This window comes from Chaetomium tenue, assembly GCF_020726465.1.
Source record: "Chaetomium tenue strain MPI-SDFR-AT-0079 chromosome Unknown F5144scaffold_6, whole genome shotgun sequence".
Taxonomy (NCBI): Eukaryota; Fungi; Ascomycota; class Sordariomycetes; order Sordariales; family Chaetomiaceae; genus Chaetomium; species Chaetomium tenue.
This window is the reverse complement of record NW_027117334.1, coordinates 2148560-2171339: the sequence shown is the minus strand read 5'-3', so window position 1 is coordinate 2171339 and position 22780 is coordinate 2148560. Positions and strand designations below refer to the sequence as shown.

The 22780-nt window shown below is 55.3% G+C and overlaps 8 protein-coding genes and 1 non-coding gene across 9 annotated transcripts; 3 read left to right on the top strand and 6 right to left on the bottom strand.

Moving 5' to 3' along the window:
* Positions 1-1428: 1428 nt before the first annotated feature.
* Positions 1429-2735, top strand: F5144DRAFT_355842 (uncharacterized protein). Its single transcript, XM_066784341.1, has one exon. The coding sequence runs from the start codon at positions 1588-1590 to the stop codon at positions 2623-2625; it is 1038 nt and encodes a 345-aa protein (XP_066639930.1). The 5' UTR covers positions 1429-1587; the 3' UTR covers positions 2626-2735.
* Positions 2736-3502: 767 nt separating this feature from the next.
* On the top strand, positions 3503-7430 carry F5144DRAFT_623221 (uncharacterized protein). Its single transcript, XM_066792136.1, has 3 exons — positions 3503-4042; positions 4143-6369; positions 6426-7430. Exons 1-3 carry the CDS (start codon positions 3689-3691, stop codon positions 7076-7078), a joined length of 3234 nt encoding a protein of 1077 aa, XP_066639929.1. The 5' UTR covers positions 3503-3688; the 3' UTR covers positions 7079-7430.
* A 205-nt stretch (positions 7431-7635) lies between these two features.
* On the bottom strand, positions 7636-7932 carry F5144DRAFT_582623 (uncharacterized protein). The gene has a single exon (XM_066789510.1). The coding sequence runs from the start codon at positions 7923-7925 to the stop codon at positions 7749-7751; it is 177 nt and encodes a 58-aa protein (XP_066639928.1). The 5' UTR covers positions 7926-7932; the 3' UTR covers positions 7636-7748.
* A 732-nt stretch (positions 7933-8664) lies between these two features.
* F5144DRAFT_t151 lies at positions 8665-8762 on the bottom strand. The gene has a single exon. It is a non-coding gene; the product is annotated as a tRNA-Ser (tRNA).
* A 421-nt stretch (positions 8763-9183) lies between these two features.
* F5144DRAFT_496434 (uncharacterized protein) lies at positions 9184-9456 on the bottom strand (the record flags this gene model as incomplete). Its single annotated transcript, XM_066786151.1, has 2 exons — positions 9184-9281; positions 9387-9456. 2 exons carry the CDS (start codon positions 9454-9456, stop codon positions 9184-9186), a joined length of 168 nt encoding a protein of 55 aa, XP_066639927.1.
* Positions 9457-11141: 1685 nt separating this feature from the next.
* On the bottom strand, positions 11142-13795 carry F5144DRAFT_595412 (kinase-like domain-containing protein; the record flags this gene model as incomplete). The annotated part of the gene is made up of 4 exons (XM_066790689.1): positions 11142-12092; positions 12132-12764; positions 12794-13562; positions 13749-13795. 4 exons carry the CDS (start codon positions 13793-13795, stop codon positions 11142-11144), a joined length of 2400 nt encoding a protein of 799 aa, XP_066639926.1.
* Positions 13796-14069: 274 nt separating this feature from the next.
* On the bottom strand, positions 14070-14635 carry F5144DRAFT_582617 (uncharacterized protein). The gene has a single exon (XM_066789509.1). The coding sequence runs from the start codon at positions 14370-14372 to the stop codon at positions 14163-14165; it is 210 nt and encodes a 69-aa protein (XP_066639925.1). The 5' UTR covers positions 14373-14635; the 3' UTR covers positions 14070-14162.
* A 1975-nt stretch (positions 14636-16610) lies between these two features.
* On the top strand, positions 16611-17424 carry F5144DRAFT_495355 (glycoside hydrolase; the record flags this gene model as incomplete). The annotated part of the gene is made up of 3 exons (XM_066786095.1): positions 16611-16665; positions 16727-17068; positions 17138-17424. 3 exons carry the CDS (start codon positions 16611-16613, stop codon positions 17422-17424), a joined length of 684 nt encoding a protein of 227 aa, XP_066639924.1.
* Positions 17425-17546: 122 nt separating this feature from the next.
* Positions 17547-21856, bottom strand: F5144DRAFT_582613 (ankyrin repeat-containing domain protein). Its single transcript, XM_066789508.1, has 5 exons — positions 21472-21856; positions 21181-21397; positions 20742-21108; positions 20444-20683; positions 17547-20387 (listed from the first exon to the last, which is right to left on the bottom strand). Exons 1-5 carry the CDS (start codon positions 21600-21602, stop codon positions 17902-17904), a joined length of 3441 nt encoding a protein of 1146 aa, XP_066639923.1. The 5' UTR covers positions 21603-21856; the 3' UTR covers positions 17547-17901.
* Between the last annotated feature and the right edge of the window lie 924 nt (positions 21857-22780).

Genomic DNA, 22780 nt, shown 5'->3' with positions numbered 1-22780 from the left:
TATTCTGTTGGCAGCCTTTTCGTTCTCGAGCTGGAGGTCGCTTTTTTCAGGCTGTTGTGGAGTGTTTGTGGCCGCTGGCCGTGCCGCATTTGAGGACGATCCTCCTCCGTTCCTCTGTGCTGCAGACATGATAAAATGTTTAAAGGGGTGGTGAGTGGGACACTAATGTGGATTTTAAAAATGAAGCTAGTTTGATTGGTACAAACAGAAATCGATAAAAAAAGACGGTAGTAGATTCAAGAAACTGTGGCTGCCGGTATCATATCGGCTTCTTATGATGCATGGGATAGTGGTGGCTTTTAGGATTCCCCTTCCCCAATCCCAATCCGCACTGCCCCCCAATGCGCCGCATGGTAGGATAGGGAGGGATGAAACAGGCCCACGACCAAGAAGGGCCTTGATCAACTACAGCCGTTTTGGGGTTCAAAGCCACGGACAGGGCTTTCGCTCCAGCACTCTGTGTCTACAAACATGCAATCAGGATGTCATCTTGGCCGGTAGTACTTGAAACTTCTCAACATGGGCCGAACTCCTACCTTCCCCGCCCCCAAAAGAGGCAAACCGCTGCCCTCTCCGCAGTTTAGAACTTTGGGCTCTCACTCAAGATTCAGGATCCCATCCTGACGGAGCGGGTCCAGACTAGGACGCCAAACCTGCTGCGAGGTTTGGGAACGGCCGCCCAGATCCTCGAGAGTCGGACCACCGCCCGTATAGGGCTGTGGTAGTTTGGTGATCGGTCGCAGGATGTCGGGATGTCAGGATGTCTTCCAACGCAGACGCTAGTCGATGACACCTTGTCATAGCCACGGACGGTTTTGGTTCGTTCGCCGGGGGAGGATCACCACATTGCTGACGAGTGGCCGGCGCCTGCTTCATGACTTTCCCTTTGAGACAGGTGTTCAAGGAAGGCTGCGGGTTGCGGGTGTTGAAGGATAACAAAGCCAGCAGTATATAAATGGAGTTCATCTTCGCAAGCTATCGGAGGTTTGGCAGCTTACATTCGATATATCACACCCCATTCGTGCTTCAAGCTACTCCCTTTCTATCTTTGTCACGACACTGGTTGTTGCTGGCAGCTAGACTCCTATTTTAGTCTCTTCCCGTTTCCCCCGCTCATCTATTCTCAGCGAGATACCGGTTGGATTTCGGCTTACATCTTAACTACCCTTCATTCTATCATTATGAGTGCCAGCACATCTACAGCACGGAATCCTCACTTTGGTATCGAGATCGAAATCTTCGTCAAGGTCAAGCCCCATGTGAAAGCTGACGTCAAGGACAAAAAAAAGAAGAATAAGAAGGCGGGATCTAAAGACAAGAAGTATGAACTGAAGCCGTATTGGGAAGAGTGGGACTTCGACCTCTCGAACGAAAAGGCAGGCGATTTCCATGCGAACAAAAAGATAGCCCAGCGCAAACGGGCAGCCCTGGCTGTCAAGTCATGCATCAAGCGAGCCTTAGGCAAAGACCATGGCTGGGAGTGCGTATATGATCAAAGCCTGAAAGAATACCAGTTGTCGGGACCTGAGCCACCAGAGCCTCGGAGATGGTGTAAGTTTAGTTGGGACTGCATTGTCTTGGATAGAGATGCTGACGAGGAGCAACACAGGGGGCGTTGAGATCATCTCGCCCCCCATAGCGGCGTCGAGCAACTGGCAACGCACGATTCATAGGGTTTTTCGCGCCGTTTGCGAACAGTTCGACCTCTGGACCAACGACCTTTGCGCCTGCCACGTTCATGTTTCGCTCGGGCCGGACCCAAAAGGCGAGTTCGGTAGAACAGACCTCGTCAGGATCGCAAGGGGCACCTACTTCTGGGAAGAGGCGTTGAAGGGGCTGCTGCCCTACGCACGCCACGATAACCGATATGCCGTGGCCAACCACCTCCGTTACGGGGAGAAGCAGTATGAAAACGTCCCGACCAAGGGCTGGAAACCCGTCTTTGACCTCATCGCCGAGCCCATGGACGCGAACGTGAAAAAGCACAAGGACAACTTCATCAACGCGTTGAATGGAGGCACCACCGGCGCGGCCGTTAAGTATATGTCGACCAATTTCCAGGCCTATCTCAGGATCAAGACTGTCGAGCTTCGTCGGCAAGCTGGAGCCGCCTCCGCCACGACCGCCATCTTCCGCGCGTTGCTCGCCGTCACCTTCAACGTCAGCGCGTTGGAATACCGCTTCCCCGGCGCGTCCAAAGAGTACCCGTCCACGCAGGCACTGATAGACGAGCTTGTGCGCTGCATGCACACTCTCCCTCAGGACTCTCATCATCCCGGCTTTGAAGCGTGGCTGAAGCAGTGCGCCACCACCTACGCGCGGGAGTCCAAGTCTCGCACCGCGTACACGGTAGGACAGACCAACACGCGCGAGATGGACCTTCGGATCCGCGAAGGGTCGGAACATCCACCAGCCCCCGCGGCCTCTTCATCGGCAGCACCCGCGGCGGCCCAGGCCGTCCCTAAAAAGACCACAAGGACCGTGGCTTCGTCTGCTAGTGCTGCCCCCCCAGCTGCGGCACAACCATCCACATCCACATTGCCAGTACGGACGGTGGGGAGTGGTGGAGTGAGCTACTCGCGACAATATACCTTGGATGACGTTAACTATTCAAATAACCGTTGAGGGGTGGTCAGAGGCGGGGTACAATGTGATGGTGGGGTGTCGGGGCGATATGTTGTGTTCATGATGGTGTCGACCGGTGGGGGTAGGCTGGAACTACCACTAGAACACCGGCATGATATTGGGACTGTCTCCTGGTTGCAGGCAATTTTTACCCCTTTTCCCCAAAGATAGGTTTCATAAAGTGTGGTGAACCGGTTTAGACAGAAGCGATAGAAATAGGGATGGACCGCCTCTGGGAGAAGAATTCTTCGTCTCGGCAACTGTCTTTTGGAATGATACCGAAGTCGATCATGACCGACCGTGACGTGCATGAATTTATGTCCGCCGGCAGCCAGCGCTCTGGACACTTCACCGCAGTCGGCAAATATTCGAACTATTTGAGAAACTGGCTTAAACGACGGCTGGTTCTGCTTGCTTCTTTTACCTATTGGTGTTATCTGTATTCGCTGGGTTCGTGTGAACATGCTTGACCCCGAGCCCTCTATGTAAGGCTCCATGGGCGTTTTAGCTGCCTGTTACTTGGTGGCCCAGTAAATTTTCATTTTCAGCGTGCGGGCACCACATTCGAATTTCACAGGTATCAACTGGGAAATCATGCACCGTGATCGATTTCTGCGGCGTCCAATTCAGGTAGTGGATCGCAATCGGGCTGAGTCAACTCTGCAGGGGGTAATTATAGCAAGGAGAGCAAAAATTTCTGGGGATCTCAGTGGGTGCGCCCGGTAGCTCAACTTGAAGGACGGTGAGTTGACGTTGATGAAGGTTGGCTTGTTGATGGCAAATCCCGGCGAGTGGGGCGAGTTGTCGGAGAAAGTTGCTCGCCGAATCTGAGCGCTATTCCAAACTCGGCTTAGCCCCAACCTCGCTGAATCTTGGCCTTGAAGCTCAGATCGCCTTCCTCGCTCAAGGCTCGACTATTCATAAAAGCTGCCTTTGTTCCTTCTTTCAACGCCGACCTGCTTTCCTTTCAATCTTGCCACCATCACACTCTTCCCCTCCATTGACATAGCGCGCTACGAAACCGTCACCGAGACGAGCTGATTCCATCATCCACGTAGCCGAAATGGCGTCAAGCGCCCCCTTCCAATTCGCAGGCGATTCCGAGTCGGAAGACGACCACTTCAACCCCGCCCCGGCTGAGGCTTCAGACGACGAAGATGGTGCCCAGCGCGCCACTGGAAGTAGCGACCGCCGCGCGAGGAGCCCTGATGCCGATGACGACCAGAACGAGGACGACGAGGATGAGGAGCGCCCCTCCAAGAGCGCGTCAAAACGGGCGCGCCATGCGGACGAGGAAGAGGACAATGAGGACGAGGAAGAAGACGAAGAAGAGGGCGTAACCAAGAACGGATACGATGAAGATGAGGAGGAGGAGGAAGAGGAAGAAGAGGAGGATGACGATGACGATGTCCAGCATGTGAGTGCACCTTTCGCTGTGTCGCTCTCCGGATTCCCGCGCCACGGAATGCCCATGCGCTTTTTTTTTGTTAGCAATCGGTCACTAACAAACCCTGCAGCGCCATCGCCGCAAGCGTCGCAAGGATCATCGCGCGGCCTTCTTCGATATCGAAGCCGAAGTCGAGGACGAAGACGAAGCAGAGGATGAGGAAAAGGAGGGTGAAGAAATAGAAGACTTCATCGACAATGCCCATCCCGATGATATTGCCGAGAGCGGCCACCTTGACGATGATCGCAGGCATCGCGAGCTGGACCGTCGTCGCGAGATCGAGGCCAGCATGGATGCGGAGAAACAAGCCGAGATTTTGAGGGCGCGCTACGGCAAGCGAGCTCCGGCTCGGGGCTACGGGGAGATGACAGTCGTCCCCAAGCGACTGCTCCTTCCTAGCGTCGACGACCCAAGCATCTGGGCCGTCAGGTGTAAAGAAGGAAAGGAACGAGATGTCATTTTCTCCATCATGCGGCGCATCGAAGAGCGAGCAGGGGGCAAGGATGCGCTCTCGATCACTTCCGCCTTCGAACGTGGCGGTACAAACTCTGTCATGAAGGGTTATATCTACGTCGAGGCCCGCCGTCAGAACGATATAATGCTCGCTCTGGATGGTGTTCTTGACGTCTACCCACGAACCAAGATGGTCCTTGTCGAACTGAAGGACATGCCGGACCTGCTCCGCGTTGTCAAGACTCCTAATCTTGAACCCGGTGCATGGGTGCGGTTGAAGAAGCCAGCGAAACACGCTGGTGACCTGGCCCAGGTTCTTGATGTGACCGAGAACGGTTTGGAGGCCCGCGTCCGCTATATTCCGCGCCTCGACTACGGTGTCCGGGATGAGATTCTTACCGGAGATGGGAAGCGCAAGCGCCCAGGCATGCCCGGCCCGCGGCCTCCTCAACGCCTTTTCAGCGAAGTCGAGGCAAGGAAGCGGCAGCCCCGCCAGATCCAGGGCAACCCCCAAACCAACACTTGGGTATACAACGGCGATGATTTCGAGAACGGGTTCCTTGTCAAGGACATCAAGATTCAACAGTTGGATGTCAAAGACGTCAACCCAACTCTTGAAGAGGTTACCAAGTTCGCCAGTGGCTCCGAGGACGGCACCGAGAACCTCGACCTCAAGGCTCTCGCCGCCAGCCTCAAGGACAGTAACACGAACGTTGCCTATGTCCCGGGAGACGTCATTGAGGTCTATGAGGGCGAGCAGCGGGGTGTTGTCGGGAAGGTGGCCAACGTCCAAGGTGATATTGTCACCTTGAGAGTGACCGAAGGCGACCTAGCTGGACAGACAATCGAGGTTCCCAACAAGGGTCTGCGCAAGTTGTTCAAGACCGGTGATCACGTCAAGGTCATTGGCGGCAGCCGTTTCCGGGACGAGGTCGGCATGATTGTCAAGATTGTCGACGATCGCATCACGCTCTTGACCGATCAAACGAACACGGAAGTGACCGTCTTCAGCAAAGATCTACGTGAGGCGAGCGACATTGGCGGCCAGGGGTCCATCGGCCAGTACTCGCTGCTGGATTTGGTTCAGCTCGACCCCACCACCGTTGCTTGCATTGTCAAGGTGGATCGGGAGTCGATGGTCGTTCTGGACCAGAACGGTGATACTAGGCAAGTGATGCCCTCTCAGATCGCCAACAAGTTGCCTAAGAGGAGGACTGCCGTGGCCGCCGATCGAAACGGCTCTGAGATTCGGCTCGATGACGTGGTCCGTGAGTATGGCGGGCAGCAGCGGCAGGGTAAAATCATCCACATCCACCGGTCCTTCATCTTCCTCCACAGCAACGCCACCACCGAAAACGCCGGCGTATTCGTCACCAGGGCTGGCAATGTCAGCACCATCGCGGCAAAGGGTGGGCGCGCCACCAACCCGAATTCAGGGCCTGACCTGAGCGCCATGAACCCAGCTCTCAAGCGGAACCCCGCGCAAAGCCAAGCCATGCAGCCCCCTAAGACGTTCGGCCGCGATCGTGCCCTCGGCCAGACGGTGAGCATCCGGAGAGGCGGCTACAAGGCCCTGATGGGCATCGTCAAGGATACTTCCGAAACCCATGCGCGCGTTGAGCTTCACGGCAAGAATAAGATTGTCAGTATTGCCAAGGCCGACCTCATCTTCAAGGACAGGGTTACCGGGAAGACGATTGATATTTACAGCCGCTCTGGTCGCGGCGGCTTCGGGGGTGGTGCTAGCCGTGGTGGATTTGGGTCCGGGGATCGGCCCGGCGGCAGCAGAACGCCCATGGGCGCGGGAGGCGGAGAGCGAACCCCGGCATGGGGCGCTCCCAAGTGTAAGTTCTATTTTCTTTCATGTGTGTGCAGAGTCTCGATGCTAACCATGTCCTAGCGGTCGCCCGCACACCAGCCTGGGGTCGTGGCGAGGCGTCTGGCTCACGGACTCCCGCCTGGGGCGACGGCTCCCGCACCGTCAACCCGTACGACGGCAACCGGACATCTTATGGAGACGGTAACCGCACCGCGTACGGCGGCGCCACCTCGTATGGCGGCGGCTCTCGCACCCCAGCCTGGTCCTCAGGCGCCAAGACACCCGCACACGATGGCTTCGGCCACGGCTCCAAGACCCCGGCCTATGGCGCTGGCAACAATGACCCGTGGGGTTCCAAGACTCCCGCCTATGGCGTTTCAGCCCCAACCCCAGGCGCTAGCGGGGCCGACAGCTGGGGCTACACGCCCGGCGCAAGCGGCGGGGCGTACGATGCGCCCACGCCCGGTGCCGGCTTGGGCGCGCCCACACCTGCGGCCCTCAACGCCCCGACGCCTGGTGCGTACTCGGCGCCGACTCCGGCCGCGGTTGGCGCGCCTACCCCTGGCGCCTGGCAGGGTGGCTGGGGTGCCGATACTGCGCCTACGCCGGCGGTCGGGGCCCCGACGCCGGCTGCCAGTGGTGGCTACTACAGTGCGCCGACGCCGGCTGCGTACGGCGGTGCGCCGGAAACACCCGCTGCCTCGGGAGAGATTCGTTATGCGGATGATGATTGAGGGATGCAAGGAAAAATGGAGGGGGAAGACTGGTCTAGTGGCGGTAATGGAGGAAGGGAGGATGGCGTTTTCGGCAGAAAGGGGGCTTCACTACAGCGTAGCTGATTGATCAGTTTGCTTACGGGCGGAATCAGTTTGGGACAGATATAGACGTGCTTCTTACATGCTTGTTTCATGGCATGCTGCTTACTTGCCCTGCTGCGTGGTGTTGCCGGTTGGTTGCGTGGTTCCCCACTTCACATCGCCTCCTGAGTTGCGGCAATTGTATGCCAAACAAGTCACCACTCATACTTCTGGGTAGTTCATAATCTGATTGAGCGAGCATGCAACAGACTTCAATTTCATCCAGCCTATTTACTTACTTACGTACGTTACCTGAAGTACCTTTGCCCTGTTGACTTACCAACCCATATTCGAGAAGCGAAGACCGCCAGCAGCCGTACTAGCAGCAGCTGGAGTCCACATTTGCTTCCGCCATCTCTCTCCTTTTCCCTTCCTCATAATAGTCGTATACTTGCTTCCTCCTTCCCCTCAGTTACACTTACACTTACTACCACTTACCTCGCCCTACTTCCCCCTCTAAAACCATCCCCCCACACCCACCCCCTCTTAACAAACAAACCCCCTCCATCCTCCTCCGCGACGACGACAAACCAATATTCCCATCACTTCACGAGTGTGCCATGCACGCCATCAAATCATAGGTCTTGGACCGGCTCGGGTCCTCGCTGATCTGGAAGTCGGGACACACGTGTCCCTTCACCTGCGCATACTCGCACTTTTGGAGGGTGTAGGCGTTCGGGGTGCGGCAGCCGCAGCAGAAGGTGTTGTAGCCGATGGTGCACATTTTCGGGTGGTTAGTTGGGTTGGGGGTGGTGTGGTGTGGGTTAGTGGTGTGTGGTTAGTGGAGTGGTGGCTGGTGGCTTACCTGGGCTGGGTTGGTGGTGTTGGTACGTGGGTTAGATGGAAGGTGGCTCGCTGCCTGGATCCCGGACCTTTGTCGCTTGTGCGGAGTCTCGTCGTTCCTATGAGGAATTAGTTTAGACTCTGAACTTAGAGACTTACTTAGCTTCCGATCTGGGGTGAAGATGGAAGCCGGAGGCAAAAGGGTTGGGGATGGGATCGAGGCAGTTGCTCTCTATGTTAGTGAGTGGTGTGATGGATGAGAAGTGTGTTCTGGAGGGAGAGGGACGGGTTTATATCTATACTTGGAGAACCATGTTTTTCCTTATGTTGCTTCGTCAGTCTATTCTATTGTTGTTCCTTGCCGGAGCTGAGAATCTCCGAAATAAAAACGGGATAAAATAGCATTGTTCGAATCTCTTTACTCTCACCATCAGTGAGAAATTTGCAAGCTTTGGTTTCCATTGATCCTTTGTTCTGTTTTTGGTAGGATAGTGATGGGTCTATGGCATTGAGCGTGCTTTTGCGGTATGGGGAAGAAATTGGGGGCAAGATTGAATGGAAGGGTTTGTGTAGGAGATTCGGAATACGAAAAGATGAAGGGAAAGCAACAGTAGTAGCAATCACAGCCTAGATCCTGGCAAAAAGAAGAGACCTGGTGAGTAAATGAGAGCAAAAGAAATCGTCACCTGTAGGATTCGAACCTACGCTCCCGAAGGAACTGCCTCACAGCTAACTATTAATTAGCAGGGCAGCGCGTTAACCACTCCGCCAAAGTGACTGATTGGTTGAATTCGACAGGTTGTGCAATTGATAATGACCGCCCGGTATTCCCGGCCCCCTTTCCGCTTACAAGCCTGCCTTGCGGTTTTTTAGCCTCGGGTACATCTAACTCTCAAACCTTTACATTTATTCCCTAAAACCTCATTGTTTCTCTAGCCTCCCCCTCATCTTCAATTACAAGGCAAAGGCGGGTGTCGAAGGCCCGAGATAATAGGAGAGGATAGGTTTGTCACTGGGGTGCAAGTTCTAGAGCACAAGCTTCATAATTTTCTCCCTCTGCCCCTACCACGGCCCAGGTCGAGATGGTATTCAAAAGCCAAAACATGATGATCCTCCACTCGCATCAACATTAATCCATACCCATCACCGATTACAAAAGCAAACAAGCACCCCTCACCTTCCAGCTCCCAACCCAACCCCTAGCCAAACATACCATAATACGGGCAGCTCGGGACCACACAGGGATACTTGTTCGACAGGGTAGGTTTGTCTTTGGTCGACCGGCACTCAGCTTGCTCTGTTGTTAAACAGGACGGTCAGCATCTATGACCGCAACTCGCCGAGGACCGTTTTGCTCGCGGGGAGGGAGCGAATGAGCGGCGCAGGGGGAGTTCGGACATACCGCAGCCCTCGAGGGTGGACGTGATTTCGTGGCCGCAGCGGTGGTGGACGAAGATCTTGCGGTAACACATCTTTTTGTTGACAAGGTGATGGGTGGTTGTGTGGGGGCGTGGGATTGGAGGGTTGAAGGGGACGTGGCTACCGTCTTGACGTGGGTTTTGAGACCGTATGGACCAAACAGTGGTTAGAGGTAGTTGTGTTGAAGTGTAGAGCGAAGGAAGGGCTCGGGTTACCCTAAGAGGTGACGAGATGGGCCCGGTTTGTAAGAGTAAAGGCTTTTGTTTGATATCCAACAGATTGTATTGATTATTATTCCCAGAACGGAAAAGGAGTCGTTGCTTGGTGGTAGACTTCAATGCTATCCTCGCTGGATAACACCACAACTGAAGATTGACACGACGGAGTCGTTGCTTTTGTACTTCCACCTCGAGCACCTTGATGACTCCTCGACAAAACCGTAAGCGAGGTAATATCAACCCCTCACCGCCGACCCAGCGATGACTGAGAGCTGGTGGTGTATGTACGTGGTAGCAAAGCGCGGAGCTCCAACCACTCGGATATCTCCCGCATTCGACATCAAGGGCCGGCGACAGATCAAGCACTATGTACCCGATCCCCCACATCATGTGTTCAAGCCTTCAAATTCATGGGAGCAAGAGGTAAACATTGCCGCTAAGACTGCCACCTATGGAACACCACGCGTCCGAGGAGGGGGTCATCGACCGTGCGCCATCTATCCCATGTCTTCAACGGTCTGGTAGGGTCCTTCGAGCGCCACCTGTGGCTGTGGATGGTTGTGTGTGGCCGGCTCTGCTGTCTCGTGAGCGCGCGAAAGGATGGTGCTCAATCTCACCAGCGTCCTTGGCTGGGTTGCTCCGTCATGCTGGTAGATGAACACCCCATAACCCCGAGCTACGCCCAATACCGTGTGGTGCTTGGAACTGGTGGGGTGCCATAATGATGGCCTGCTATAGCCAGAACGAGAATTGCAGGATCGGCCGGACCAAAATAGGCCGGCGAGTCCTAAATCGAAGCCAATCTTGCTCTTCCGCCTGGTTCTTCCCCACCCCCAATTCGAGAGGAGGGGTTTTTGTGGGTGGAATATCATAACCCATAAACCCCACGGACCACCAGTTCCATTCTGTCAAGGGTTTGTTCCGCCTGAGGCTGCTGAGTTGAGATCAGCCGCAAGCCGACCCGCCCACGGCTGGTAGATGTCCTAAGGTCTTTCAACTATAAGCCATCCCGTCACGTCATCCGATCTTCGGAGCGGCCAGGATAGGAAGCTCATCTTGCCAAAAGCCCGGCGAAGACGTTCAAGATACCGTATAGGTACTCGTAACAGCCCTTCACCCAAGGATCAAGTGACGGGCCCTTCAGACCCCCACATGACGTCCCCCACCGAGCCTCGAGTATTCCGCCGCCCGCTAATTTTGTCCCCGCACTCGGATAGCCATGTTCTTGCGTTGTGGTATCAATGCGACACCTGCACCAACCGTCCGGATGTAAATCCGAGACACAAAAGCCCGCTCGCGAAGGCTCGTGCCGCTGCTTATGCATACAGCCCCGGTCATCATAGACGACTGACCCCTGGTCGCTGTGGTCGCAACCCGGGCTTGGCCAAGCCATCAGACAAACCGATAGCCCGGATGTTGACATACCGAGTCGATTTCTAAGCCGAGGGTCCTTGCAACGGCCATGATCTTGACAAGGCCGCAATAGGGCTTTGTACCGTCTTGGTCCGGTGGGTGAGGCCTCACCAGTCCCGCCACGCCCTCCCCGCCCATCCAGCAGCACACAACACTCCCGCCCTCGACGTAGCCCCAACCACAAGACAATGCACCACCAGCAGCACCAAACTCCTCCACCACCCGCCCGGCCACCCATACCTCTCACCATCCGCAACCGAGCTCTCGTCAGATTCGCTGTCCGGTCCAAGCAACCCCAACCCCTGACCCGACTGCGCCAGGCCATTGGCCCCCGACCCAGGCCTCAACCTCCCCATCCCGCCCTCACTATCCCCCACACCACCACTCCCACTCCCACTCCCACTCCCACCACCCCCGCCATCCCCATCACCCCCCCTCCCCAAATGCAAATCCCCCGCCCCCAACAACACCACCGCCCCCATGACCGCCCACTGCGCACTATACGGCCAACACACCCACGACAACGACAGCACCTTCCCCGCAAACAGCACCAACCTCAACACCATAGCATGGCCATCCACCCAGCGCTTCGCGCGCAGCACAGCCAGGACGGCACCCAACCTCACGCTCGCGGTCCGGGTCATGGGCGGGGCCATGAGCAAAGGTGTGGCGATGGTGGCGGGGCTGATGGCGGACGATGCGACGACGTTGGGGGTGCGCTGGGGGGAACGGGACGGGGTGCGCCGCGCGACTGGGCTGTGGGTGCGGCTGGGGTTGTTGCTGTTGCTGCTGCTGCTGTTGTTGTTGTTGTTGTTGTTGTGGCCGCGGTTGCTGCGGGAGAGGGTCATGGTGTGGGAGGAGGCTGGGTTGCGAGGGTGGCGGGGGCTTGTGCTGGAGGAGAGGGTGAGGCGTCGCGCGAGGAGATTGCTGGTGGCTGAGGGTTGTTGGGTGGAGGCTTCGGGAGCGGCGCGGCTGAAGGGGCTTGGGAGGTCTTCGTCGGCGGCGCTGCTGACGCGGGCGTGTTTGGTGGGGTCTGGGGGTTTAGTTTGGTGAGTCGACTGGTGTGAGGGCGGTGGTGGGGGAGGCAAACCTGGAACGGGAGTGCTGGGAGGCATGGGAGAGTCTAGGTTCTGGACTCTTTGTCCGCTTAGACCGAGTAGTGGGCTGGTGTTTCTAGAACCCCTCATCATACTGTCGAAGCTATACTCTCCTCCCATGGCCCCCATGATTTCGCTAGCAGCCGGTCGGTCCGCAGGATTTACGGCGAGCAGTCTCGAGAGCAGCTGGTATAACTTGGACGGCAAATCCGGTCGAGCTTTCCTCTCGTCCTGAAACCCTTTCCAATGGGAGATCTCGTCGCGCAGCTGGTCGACGTCCTCCAGCTCCTCTTGAACACTGTTGGCATTGACGTACGGAAGGCGTCCAAAACACATGAAATACAGGATCATGCCCAAGGAAAAGACGTCTGACTTGGTGGTGAAGTTGCCGTATCTCCCGCTGGCGTCCATTTTCAGTACTTCCGGTGCGCAGTAAGAAATGGTCCCCGTTGACCCCGTTGACTTGCGGACGGCGTTCTCTGGTTGCACTTCGCCAAAATCGCTGATCAGGCACTTCAGCTGGTTGCCATCCTGGTGCAGGAGACAGTTGCTTGGCTTCAAGTCGCGATGGATGTAGTTGGCCGCGTGGAGATAGGATAAGCCAGACGTGATATCTTTGAAGAGCGAGTAAATCTCTTCCGGGGCCAGAGTCGCTTTTGGACCTGGGGACGTTCTGTCTGCCCCCTGGACCGGCGTCGCATTTGGGCCTTGAGCTCCTCCTTCGTCGCCTCTCTCGGCTTGTCGCCAATGACGTACTGCAGCAAATCGCCTCCGTTACAATATTGCTGCAGGATGAAGGCGCAGGCCACGCTCGGGCCAAAACGAGTGAGCTGGACGTCTTCGAGCCAAACGTGGCGGTAGGACACCAGATTGGGATGCGCCAGGTTGGCGAGCAGCTCAACCTCGACGAGCACCTTCTCCAACCAGGCGTGATCGTCCCCGACCGGAACACGCTTGCAGGCGAAGTGCCCGAGGTTGCAGCCATCGATTTCGTGCCGCACCAACAGCACGACACCCTTGCCTCCTCTGCCAAGTTCCCTTTCTTCAATGAAGAAGGTGTTGAAGTAATGTGGGCTGAATGCCTCCCGTTTTATGCGGCCGCCGCTTTGCGGGGCAGGCGAGCTGCTGACAAACTCGACGTCGCCTTCATGTTCGTCGTGGACTACGGCGGGGAGGGGCTGGACGAGGCGGCGGATTGGACTCGGCGGTGATTGGGACGAAGACGAATTGTTTGTGTTGTGTCCTGCGCGCAGCATGCGGAAATAATTGGGGTCGACGAAATTATCGCCATGATGAGTGTTGTCGTAGTGTCTATCTGGGGAGTTCGAGCGGAGGGGCTGATGGCAGGTCGGGCATTCGTGCAGCTGAAGACCCCTGATCTCGAGACGCTGCGACGATGGATCGCGGACGACGATAGCGTTGTGATGTCGGCTGGGTTCGAGGTACGTTAGCACGGTCCATGGCGTGATACATGACGGATCTTTCGTCGCCCTTCAATTGATGACATTGGGGAATCGTTGTCTTGGATGTGCGATCGATCCCAAAAGTCGATGGCGGGGTGTTAGGGACGCTGGGGAGTGAAGGGGGGGAGGGGGATGAACAGGATCGATGACGTACAGCACGATTTCGCGTCCTTCACGTGGGTGGTATGGTACGAGCGACATATCGGGCTAAGTTGCCACCAAGTTCGGCCCTATACCCAAGTTGCCCATGCTCTGAGATTGGGGCCCTGTGATGTAGTGTCAATGCTGTTTCGAAGGTTCCCGTTTGTCGCTTTTGGGATGTCGGTTTGTTGATGGTAACGGACAGGGTTTAGATGGTTGCCAGGTCCAAGTTTGGCGGGTTGCAGCTGCCAAGGCGCCGGTCGGCGATCCGCTTATCGGGTGAGAGTGAATTGGTGCAGAACAGCGCTCCTCTGTGCTTCTAGACCCAACGGCACTGGCACTTGCAGCGCCTGCAGGATACGGGTTGCCTCGGCCTCGGATAGTCGGACAATCTGGGCAGTTGTTGTTGGGCAACCTTGTACATATCTCAACCCCAGTTACAGGGTGTATGTAGTAGTGGCGCCAAAAAACGAGGCTGCCGCGAGTTCAGCATCCGGCGCTGGGTGTTCTCAAGACGGGTCGTTTGGGTTGCCCAGTCAGCCCTAAGATCTGCGATTGCATCGAGAATTGCTTGAGTAACTTGGGCACCGTCCGGTTTGGCGTTACCAAAGTTATTCTCTGCCATGGTGGATGGCATCGGGATATTTGCGGGTATGTGTGAATGTTAGGCGGAAGAACTGCGATGTACGAAAAAGACCAGCCAGGCTCGAGTAGGGAGATGCGGATGCCGCAGGGCAGGGAAAAGTGCACGACCCGTATGTGCGTGGTGCCTCTAGCCAAAGACAAAAAAGCCGAATTCGAAAGGAAAAGGAAGACAGCCTTTTTTCTTCAAAAAGTAACGAAAGAAAAGAGAGGAGGAAGTGAGAAAATGGAAATAGTAAAAACCAATGTAAATCCAACGACGGGTTATTTGGACTCTTGGATGACCTTGGTGTCTGGTCGTTCCAAGCATATGTCGTCCATTGACTGGTGCATGCGGAGTATCCCTCGGCCCACATCAAAAGACACGGCTTCTCCATCTTGACCTCTCGCCGTCTATGACAGCACTTTTGCTACCTCTCGGTAATTGGGAGCCGCTGTATGCATATTACATCCCGAAGCGGTAATCCGACACCTCTCACTCCATGCATGGGTCGTCAGGTTGTAACTTCTTGACTATGAGAACTGTCCCCTAGTATCTGGTGTACCTTAACCTTGCTTTCCCTACAGACCAATTCGAATCGAAAACGTACATGAACCTGCATTGCGACTGGATGGTGCATTGGCCAATCGACAGATCAGGCTCGTCGGACCTTGTCCATCTCTCCATCATCTAATTATTGGATGCCAGGGAGGACAAGCTTTCGGGACACGACCGGACGACACCACGGTAACTTCAAGGCTAATCCGTTCATAAATAGTCATTGCCTCGATTGTGACTGGCAGTGAAGTGTTGATGTGACTTTGAGTTTTGCTCTATGTCTCCAAGCCAAAAGCCATCCGGACCAACTTGTCAAGGCTGGAGTCACAGACCTTTAGACCTTGGTTAATACCCCAAACTTTCCTGTGAGACAGCGCTACCATTGCCAGATTGCACGGGCTAAGGCCAGGCTCACCGCCCAACCTGCTGAAGACGTCCCCGATATAGTTGGGGACTGGGATGCTTTTGGCGAAGACGCTGTCCCAGCCCTCTAGAGAGCTCTCCACAGTTTTTATTTCAATGCCGAAGATATTCTCGCAGTGATATGATGGTTATTATAGTGATTATGATCAGGTAGTGTTGGATGGTAAAAGCAAAGAAGGCAAGGGTACCAAGGTTGGCCAAGATCTTCACAATCACCGGACCGTGGACCTCTTAGAAAAGATGAAGGTAAGGTGGCTACTGTTTTCGGTTTATTCCCAACGTCGTGGGTCGTACAATGGTTGGAATGGCCCCCCTGGAATATGTAAGTTGATTAGCGTATCAGCTTTGGCAGCCCACAACATTGAAGGTGAAGGGGGATGATAAAAGAGACAGGGCCCAGTTGGTCCAGCGAACAAAGTGTGGCGTGTGTGGATAATTCCTGAAGTGGTCTGCCTCGGATCATTGTGAATCTCCCGCCCTGGGTGCTAAATTTGGAAGACGACATGCCATTTTAGGAAGAAAAAGGCATTGATCTGCAGAGAGCTTCTTCTTGTTTCTTGACCTTCTCTTCTCCGACTTCAGAATGTGGGCTCTATCATCGGAAGGGGCTACTTCGGACGTTCTCTCACGCAGTGGTGGTTGCAGTGGTTACGTGGTTACCTACATGGAGGACATCCGCTCAACCGTTGGTGGAGGAGGTGTGGGGGGCCTGCGCAACTGACAAATCTCGTTGAAACAAGATTTCGACGCGCTTGTTGATGCGGGTGTTGACGGGCCCACAAACTCCAGGAGCGCCATGCCGAACGAACCGTCTCGGAGCGTCTGCACCCCAGGATGCCGATCTCAGATGGGATGGGATTGTCGATACCCCAGATCAGGTGGAACAGCAGACTACTTTATTCGGTTCGCCCAGGATTCGCCAAAGGGGCAGGACCAATCTAAAAACAAAAATCCAACTGGCTAACGAGCCCGGGGTGCTTTTACCCGCGGCCCCTTTACCCGTTGGGCGGCACTCGTTCCTTGGCAGGGCGGGACATGGAGAGCCGCTCCCGGTTTCGCTTACACGGATTCGACGGCTTGGACGGATTTGGTATGGAGATGGCCGGGAATAGGAGAATAGGTTAGCGATCAGGCGTATATAATGGCCATCATCCAGAGAGCTGGGAGATGGCCCCTGACTTTCTGGTTCGCGTCGCCCGATCTAGCTCTTAGCCTGCCTCTCACGACGTACAGACAACCGATCCTCTGTTGTTGAACCAGTTACCAGACAAGATGAAGCTGACCCTTGCCACCGCTGTGCTTGCGGCCGCCGTCGCCGAGGCGCACTGTAAGCCATCCCCTTCTCTCTTGCCCCCTTGCCGTCAAGTGCTAACACAGCATCCCCCTAGACACCTTCCCCAGCGTCGACTCCTCCGCCGACTGGCAATATGTCCGGACGACGACCAACTACCAGAGCAACGGACCCGTGACAGACGTCACCTCGGACCAGATCCGGTGCTACGAGCGCGACCCGGGCACGGGCGCCCCCGAGACCTACGCGGTCACGGCCGGCAAGGTCCTCAACTACAACGCCAAGGCCTCCGTCTCCCACCCGGGCCCCATGGCCTTCTACATCGCCAAAGTCCCCGAGGGCGAGACCGCCGCCACCTGGGACGGCTCGGGCCAGGTCTGGTCCAAGATCTACCAGGAGATGCCCCAGTTCGGCGCCAGCATGACCTGGTCCAGCGACGGTACGTCCCCCCCGCTTTCCTCACCCGCTCCCCCCACCACCAACACCAACTAACCCCCCCCCTCTGTAGGCGCGAAATCCATCCCCGTCACGATCCCCAGCTGCCTCTCCGACGGCGAGTACCTCCTCCGGGTGGAGCACATCGCGCTGCACAGCGCGGGCAGCGCGGGCGGCGCGCAGTTCTATCTCAGCTGTGCGCAGCTGTCCGTCTCGGGCGGCAGCGGCACGTGGAGCCCCAAGAGCAAGGTCGCCTTCCCCGGCGCCTACTCGGCCACGGACCCCGGTATTTTGATTAACATCTACTATCCGGTGCCGACGAGCTACACGCCGCCGGGGCCGGCGGTGGAGAGCTGTTAAGGAGGGGTAGGGTACAGTGGTGGAGGGGAGGGGTGGTTGGTGGTTGTTGTGTAGGGAGGGAGGGACGTGAACTGGGGGGGAGTGCGTGTATGTTTGATGTAAATATGTATGGCTGTAGTCAACTGGAGTCTTCCTCTTGGGGCTGTTCGCAGAATCTACCCAGCTTCTGGGGCGCGGTGTCGTGCTTCTTTAACTAGGTTCTGTTGATGTCCCTTTGTAACGTACTGTGAGATCTAGGGCTCATAACTCGTAGTGGGAACTGAAAAGGGGGTGGAAAGGATCATCTTGGATTTGCTTCCCATCATATCGCACTGTAGTTGACAAAATAAGTAAGAGAGAAAACAAAATAATTCATGACAGAAGATGAGAAAGCCGTGCATGGGAGATCTGGGTCCCAATCCAACTGCCGTCATCGAGTGGTTATGTTACCAACACGTCCGTGAGCGACTTGTGCTCCCAACGGAGCCCCTCTATCTTTCACTTGAAGAGACTGGCCACGGCAAAGTGGCCGTTCTTTTCCGCTAATTTTATCGCCTCTTCAAAACCTGTTCCGCGCATGACGTCGCCCTTTGCTCCAGCGTTTAGCAACAGCTGAACCATATCCAGACGCCCATGCTCAGCCGCGGCCTCGACCGCAGTACGGCCGTTTGAGAAGGAGGGCCACGCGTTCGCATCCGCACCAAGGTGTATAAGCCTTTGGGCAAGGATGAGGTCCCCGGCAATAGCAGCACCCTGTAATGATGTGATCCCGGATTGGATTGCCGCGTTGGTATGGATGTCGGCGCCGCGGTCGAGCAGCAGTTGAATGAGCGCCGTCTTTTTGGGCCCCGGCGCCAGCAAGGAAGCCGCCTGCATAGCCGTGCGCCCGCATTCGTCGGCCGGGGCTTCGTTGACGTCGGCTCCATGGTCTAGCAACAGCTTCACCGCCTCGAGGTCCCCAAGAGAGGCTGCCAACTGGGTTGGCGTGTACCGCCTCCACTGGTCCCTGCAATCCACACCGGCGCCACTAGACTTGTCACACCACATGTGGTCGATGATGGCACTGTGCGGCGGCTTGAGGAAACGCGAGAGGACGTCATGCCATCCTCTCTTGATGACCCCGTGAAGCACCGAACTCGATTCACCCCCGGGTCGGTTGACGGTGGCGCCAGCACCTACAAGAATATCGCAGAATTCCGGACCGTTCGCGGCAGCAGAATTGTGGCAAAACGCCTCGAGGGCCGTTAAACCATCGAAGGCTGCCGGGGGTGCGGAGGTATCAGCCCCATGATATAGCAGGAGGTTGGCAACCCTGCATGAGGTACAAGTCTCGAGTGCTGCTTGTAATGCGGTACGGCCCTCTCTTGGATGGGGTGGTGCGTTGACGTTTGCTCCTCTGCTGATCAGGAATAGAACCGTGATTTCATCCTCGTTTTCGGCAGCCGCTTGTAGGGGGCTCCGGAGCAGCCCTGGCGTGTTGATGTCCAGCTTAGAATCTATAAGAGTGGCTAGTAAGGGAATATTGCCAGAGTCCCTTTTCCCGTCGTCGCTTTCAGAGCATGCGACGACTAGAGCTTTCTCTCTTTGCCCCACATCAATGTCTCGACCGAGAACCATCTTCAGCAGGCGTTGATCTCCGATTTTGGCAAGCTTTCCAAGGAGTTCGGGATCAACACGTGCTTGATGTTGGAGAAGTAGCTCAACCATATGTAAACTCTCGAAAAAGTCGACGTAGCACAAGGCCAACTCGAGAGGGCGAGTTTGGAGGGTAGGGCCATTTGGATTAACCCCATGTTGGAGCAGTGTGGCTGCTGGCATAAAACGGTCGCTCTTGATTGATTGCTCCAAAGCTTCCTCGAGCTGCTGCGGCGTAACTCCTTCTGGCTGAGTTGAGATATAGGCGGCAAGAGCATGACAACCACGTCTGGCTGCGTCTAGAACATCCCCAAGCAAGACCCCTCTTTCGCCACGTTCCACCCTTTTTTGAAGCAGTTCGAACATTCCCCGGCGATACATCGCAGCCCATTCCAAGACCGGCATTCCTTCGATTGTTGCGAAGACATCGGCCTTATACTCCAGGAGGAGGATAACAATGTCCGTCAGCTCATAAAATACCGCGTACCCGAGGGCAGTATGCCTTGATTTGGGAGCTATGTGGTGTCCCTGGTGGTCACTGTTTACAGACGCACCTGCTTCAAAAAGAAACTTGATGGCTGCAATGTCGTGTCTTGTTACCGCCAGGTAGAGTGCGGTCCGATAATAGTGGTGAGCGGGTTCAAGGGTCACAGCGCTCCGGGTCCGGCGCGCATCTGCAGAAACCCCAACGCCCAAGAGAAATTGGGCGAGGTCGTACTGCCGATCGGACACAAATTTGTGGAAAAGATCCGCTCCCATGGGCGTTGTTGCCAAGCGGGCTGGGTCAACGCGCAGAAGGATGTCTCGAGTGAGGTTAAGTGTAACGTCGCCGATGGAGGCTATCTCGTACAGCTTGTTGTCGAGCTTGACGCCGGAAGCAATGAGTGTCTCGAGCACTTGGACATTCTTGATCCGAATAGACGACTCGAGGACAACCTTAGCGAAAGCGTGAATGGTAGGAGTCTGGATCTTCATGAACCATATCAAGAACGCTTCGTATCCTTGTTTGATGACCCAATTTAGAAAGGCGTCCGTCTGGCCATCGCCGAGGTTGTTATTGGATGCGAAAAAAGCGGCCAATGCAAATAATGACAAGAGTGTTGCCGAGGGTGGTGACGAGGGATCCAAAATCCGTTCCAGAGTTCGCGAGAGATCCCCCTCGCCTCGTTCCGGGATCGTTTGTTGAAGATGAGAGGAAACTTTAGCAACACTGGCGATGGAATCTACGTCCGTCTTGGAGGCAGAGGCAGCGGAGAGCGATCTCTGTACCACAATCAAAAGCCCAGAAGACGCATCGGTGGCGGAAGGGAGGGGTTCGCAGAGAGGAGGATGTCTAGGAAGGGAGTGACCTTGGACTGTAATTAGAGACAAAGGTGGTCGATAGAAATGGGGGATGGAACCTTACGGGGATGTTCTATTTCGAAAAGGACTCGAAAGAAAGGAAGCTGGTCCCCTTGTTGGAGGTTGCGGCCATAGTTGGTGCCAATCAGGTTGAAGTTCATGGGACTGACACACTCGTTGGCTGGCGATAGAATGGAAGAGGAGCTAGGTCGCCAATGGCCCGCTGCACGGGAGTTGGAACCGGACATTGTCGTTTCGGGCTGCGGGGAGTTGTGTGGTTGTGGACTCCACGTAGTAAATACACCTTCGTATGGTCGTTAGGAACCCCATAGTCGTGATTGCTTAGTTACGCGCGTACATACCGATCCCAGCTTCAAGAGCAGACTCAATGTCTACCATCACGTCTAAATCATCGAAGGTAAACGTGGGCGCTACGCTGGTGGTTCCAACAAAGTCAAACATTGGTTCAAACGTTGCTGGCAGTGTAGGTACTCCATCCCACTCCGTCCAAGCCCGAGGACTATCAGATGCCTGACCGGGCACCGGGGCGGAAGGTATAGTGGGTGATGGATGTTGAGTCAGTGTCCTCAAGCCGTCATTGTGCCCTCGTTGCATGGAATTCACTCCCTGGAGTCCCTGGTTGTTGACTGCAGCTGCGGGTGAGGGATTACCACCCACAGTTGCCGGCGACGGTGTTCTGAGGGATATCCTTCTCGGCTGATTATGCTGCTTAACGTCACGGGTCAAATCTGTGAGCGGATCCAAGATCTACACATGTATCGTTCGCTTGAGCACACTCACTTTTTGTCGGGGTTTCCCAACCCGATTCTCCGAGCCTTTCTTTCGAGCACGGCTGCAAGCGAGACTGACCCGGTCTGGTAACAGTTCTCGCCCATTAAAACAAACTATTGTTTGCTTCCCGAGTTCCGCGCGGCGTTCGATTTGGTTGTCAACGTACATCCACTCTTCAGTGGTAAGGTTTTTGCAACCACTGAAGCGATGCTTGTATTGGGCATCGCTGTGACGACCCCAGGCCGTTAACCTCAACTTTCACAACGTTTAAAACGACTTCTGATATCATGACCTGCATACCTAGCATCGAAATTGTACTTTTCGCGCATATGCTGCGTCACTTGTGGCAGCGTCTTTGTAGACAACAAGGTGCGGATCTCGTCTTCATGTTTGGCCCAATCGAGGGCTGCACCCTCCTCGTTCAAGGGCATGCTTTATGTTTTTGACCTGATGCTGGGCGGAGAGAGATCAACGGTAAAGCAATGCCAACAGGTACGGGTAATGAGAAAACCGGGTAGGGTGCGGTGAAAATATTACCTACCTACCACCTATTCTACACCTCGTCCCTCCAGACCAGACTGTCCAGTCCTCACACCGGCGGTGGATGCGAACTACTCTCGCCTTCTTAAGGCAACCAACCATCATGGACAGAGGGGCTGTGGCCACCCCACTTTTCAGCTCTGTTTCCATGCAGGCAGACGGTAGGTAACACGTAGGTACCAAGCCACCCTGTAAACTTTTGTCGAACTTCTGTCGAGCCTCCCTGGCACTTTTGTCACCCCCCTGCGCCACAAAAAAGAACCGCGTGATTGGCTCATCATTACCACGTAGTTAGTGTGCCGGGGTCCCGGGAGAGGACGGCGAGAAATATAGCGAGGTGTCACACGCCGCCTCTCCTTAAGCCGTGCTCTCTGCTCGAGCTAAAATGGGTTGCTCGATGGGTAAGACGGCGTCAAAACCGGCCACTGAAGCAAAGAAAACATCCATATATTAGCAATTTATCAGTGGTGTTGACGGGGGCACTAAACGCTTACAAAAACGCTGGTGGCCTTCGAGGCTTCGACAAGGTAGATCTCTGCAGATTTGATATCTCAACCCAGCCCCGGGGCATGCGCGGAAACAAAAGTTCGGCGGCAGACAGAAGTTTAACAGAAGTTTAACAGATGGATTATGGATGCCCATTATATAGAGGTAGCCCCAGCATTACGGTTTGGCTCAAATTATATATCAACCGATAGACTTCCCTAATGCTTCCTGTGAGCACCACCTTAAGTTTCGCGCTCCGTTGGTAACCAACAACTAATCTTGGAACCGCGCCCTTACGTCAAAGTCTCCCTCCTTTTTTGTCTTTCTACAGAGTTCGGTGTACCCATCTGGCCCCCCGACATGCCTACGAAACCGCTAGGCTCTCCCGCATCCACAAACGTTGAAGAACCTCAGTCAAGCGGGGTTGGAAACGCAACTGAGTACGTTCTACTGTTCCCTCTTCCTTTTCCGCAACACAAGCTCATTTTCATGGTCTAACTATGAAAAGGCTGACGGACTTTCAAAACATTAGAGCATGCACAACACCACGTATGGATAGTATTGGTGCCCCGTCTGCCCTTCC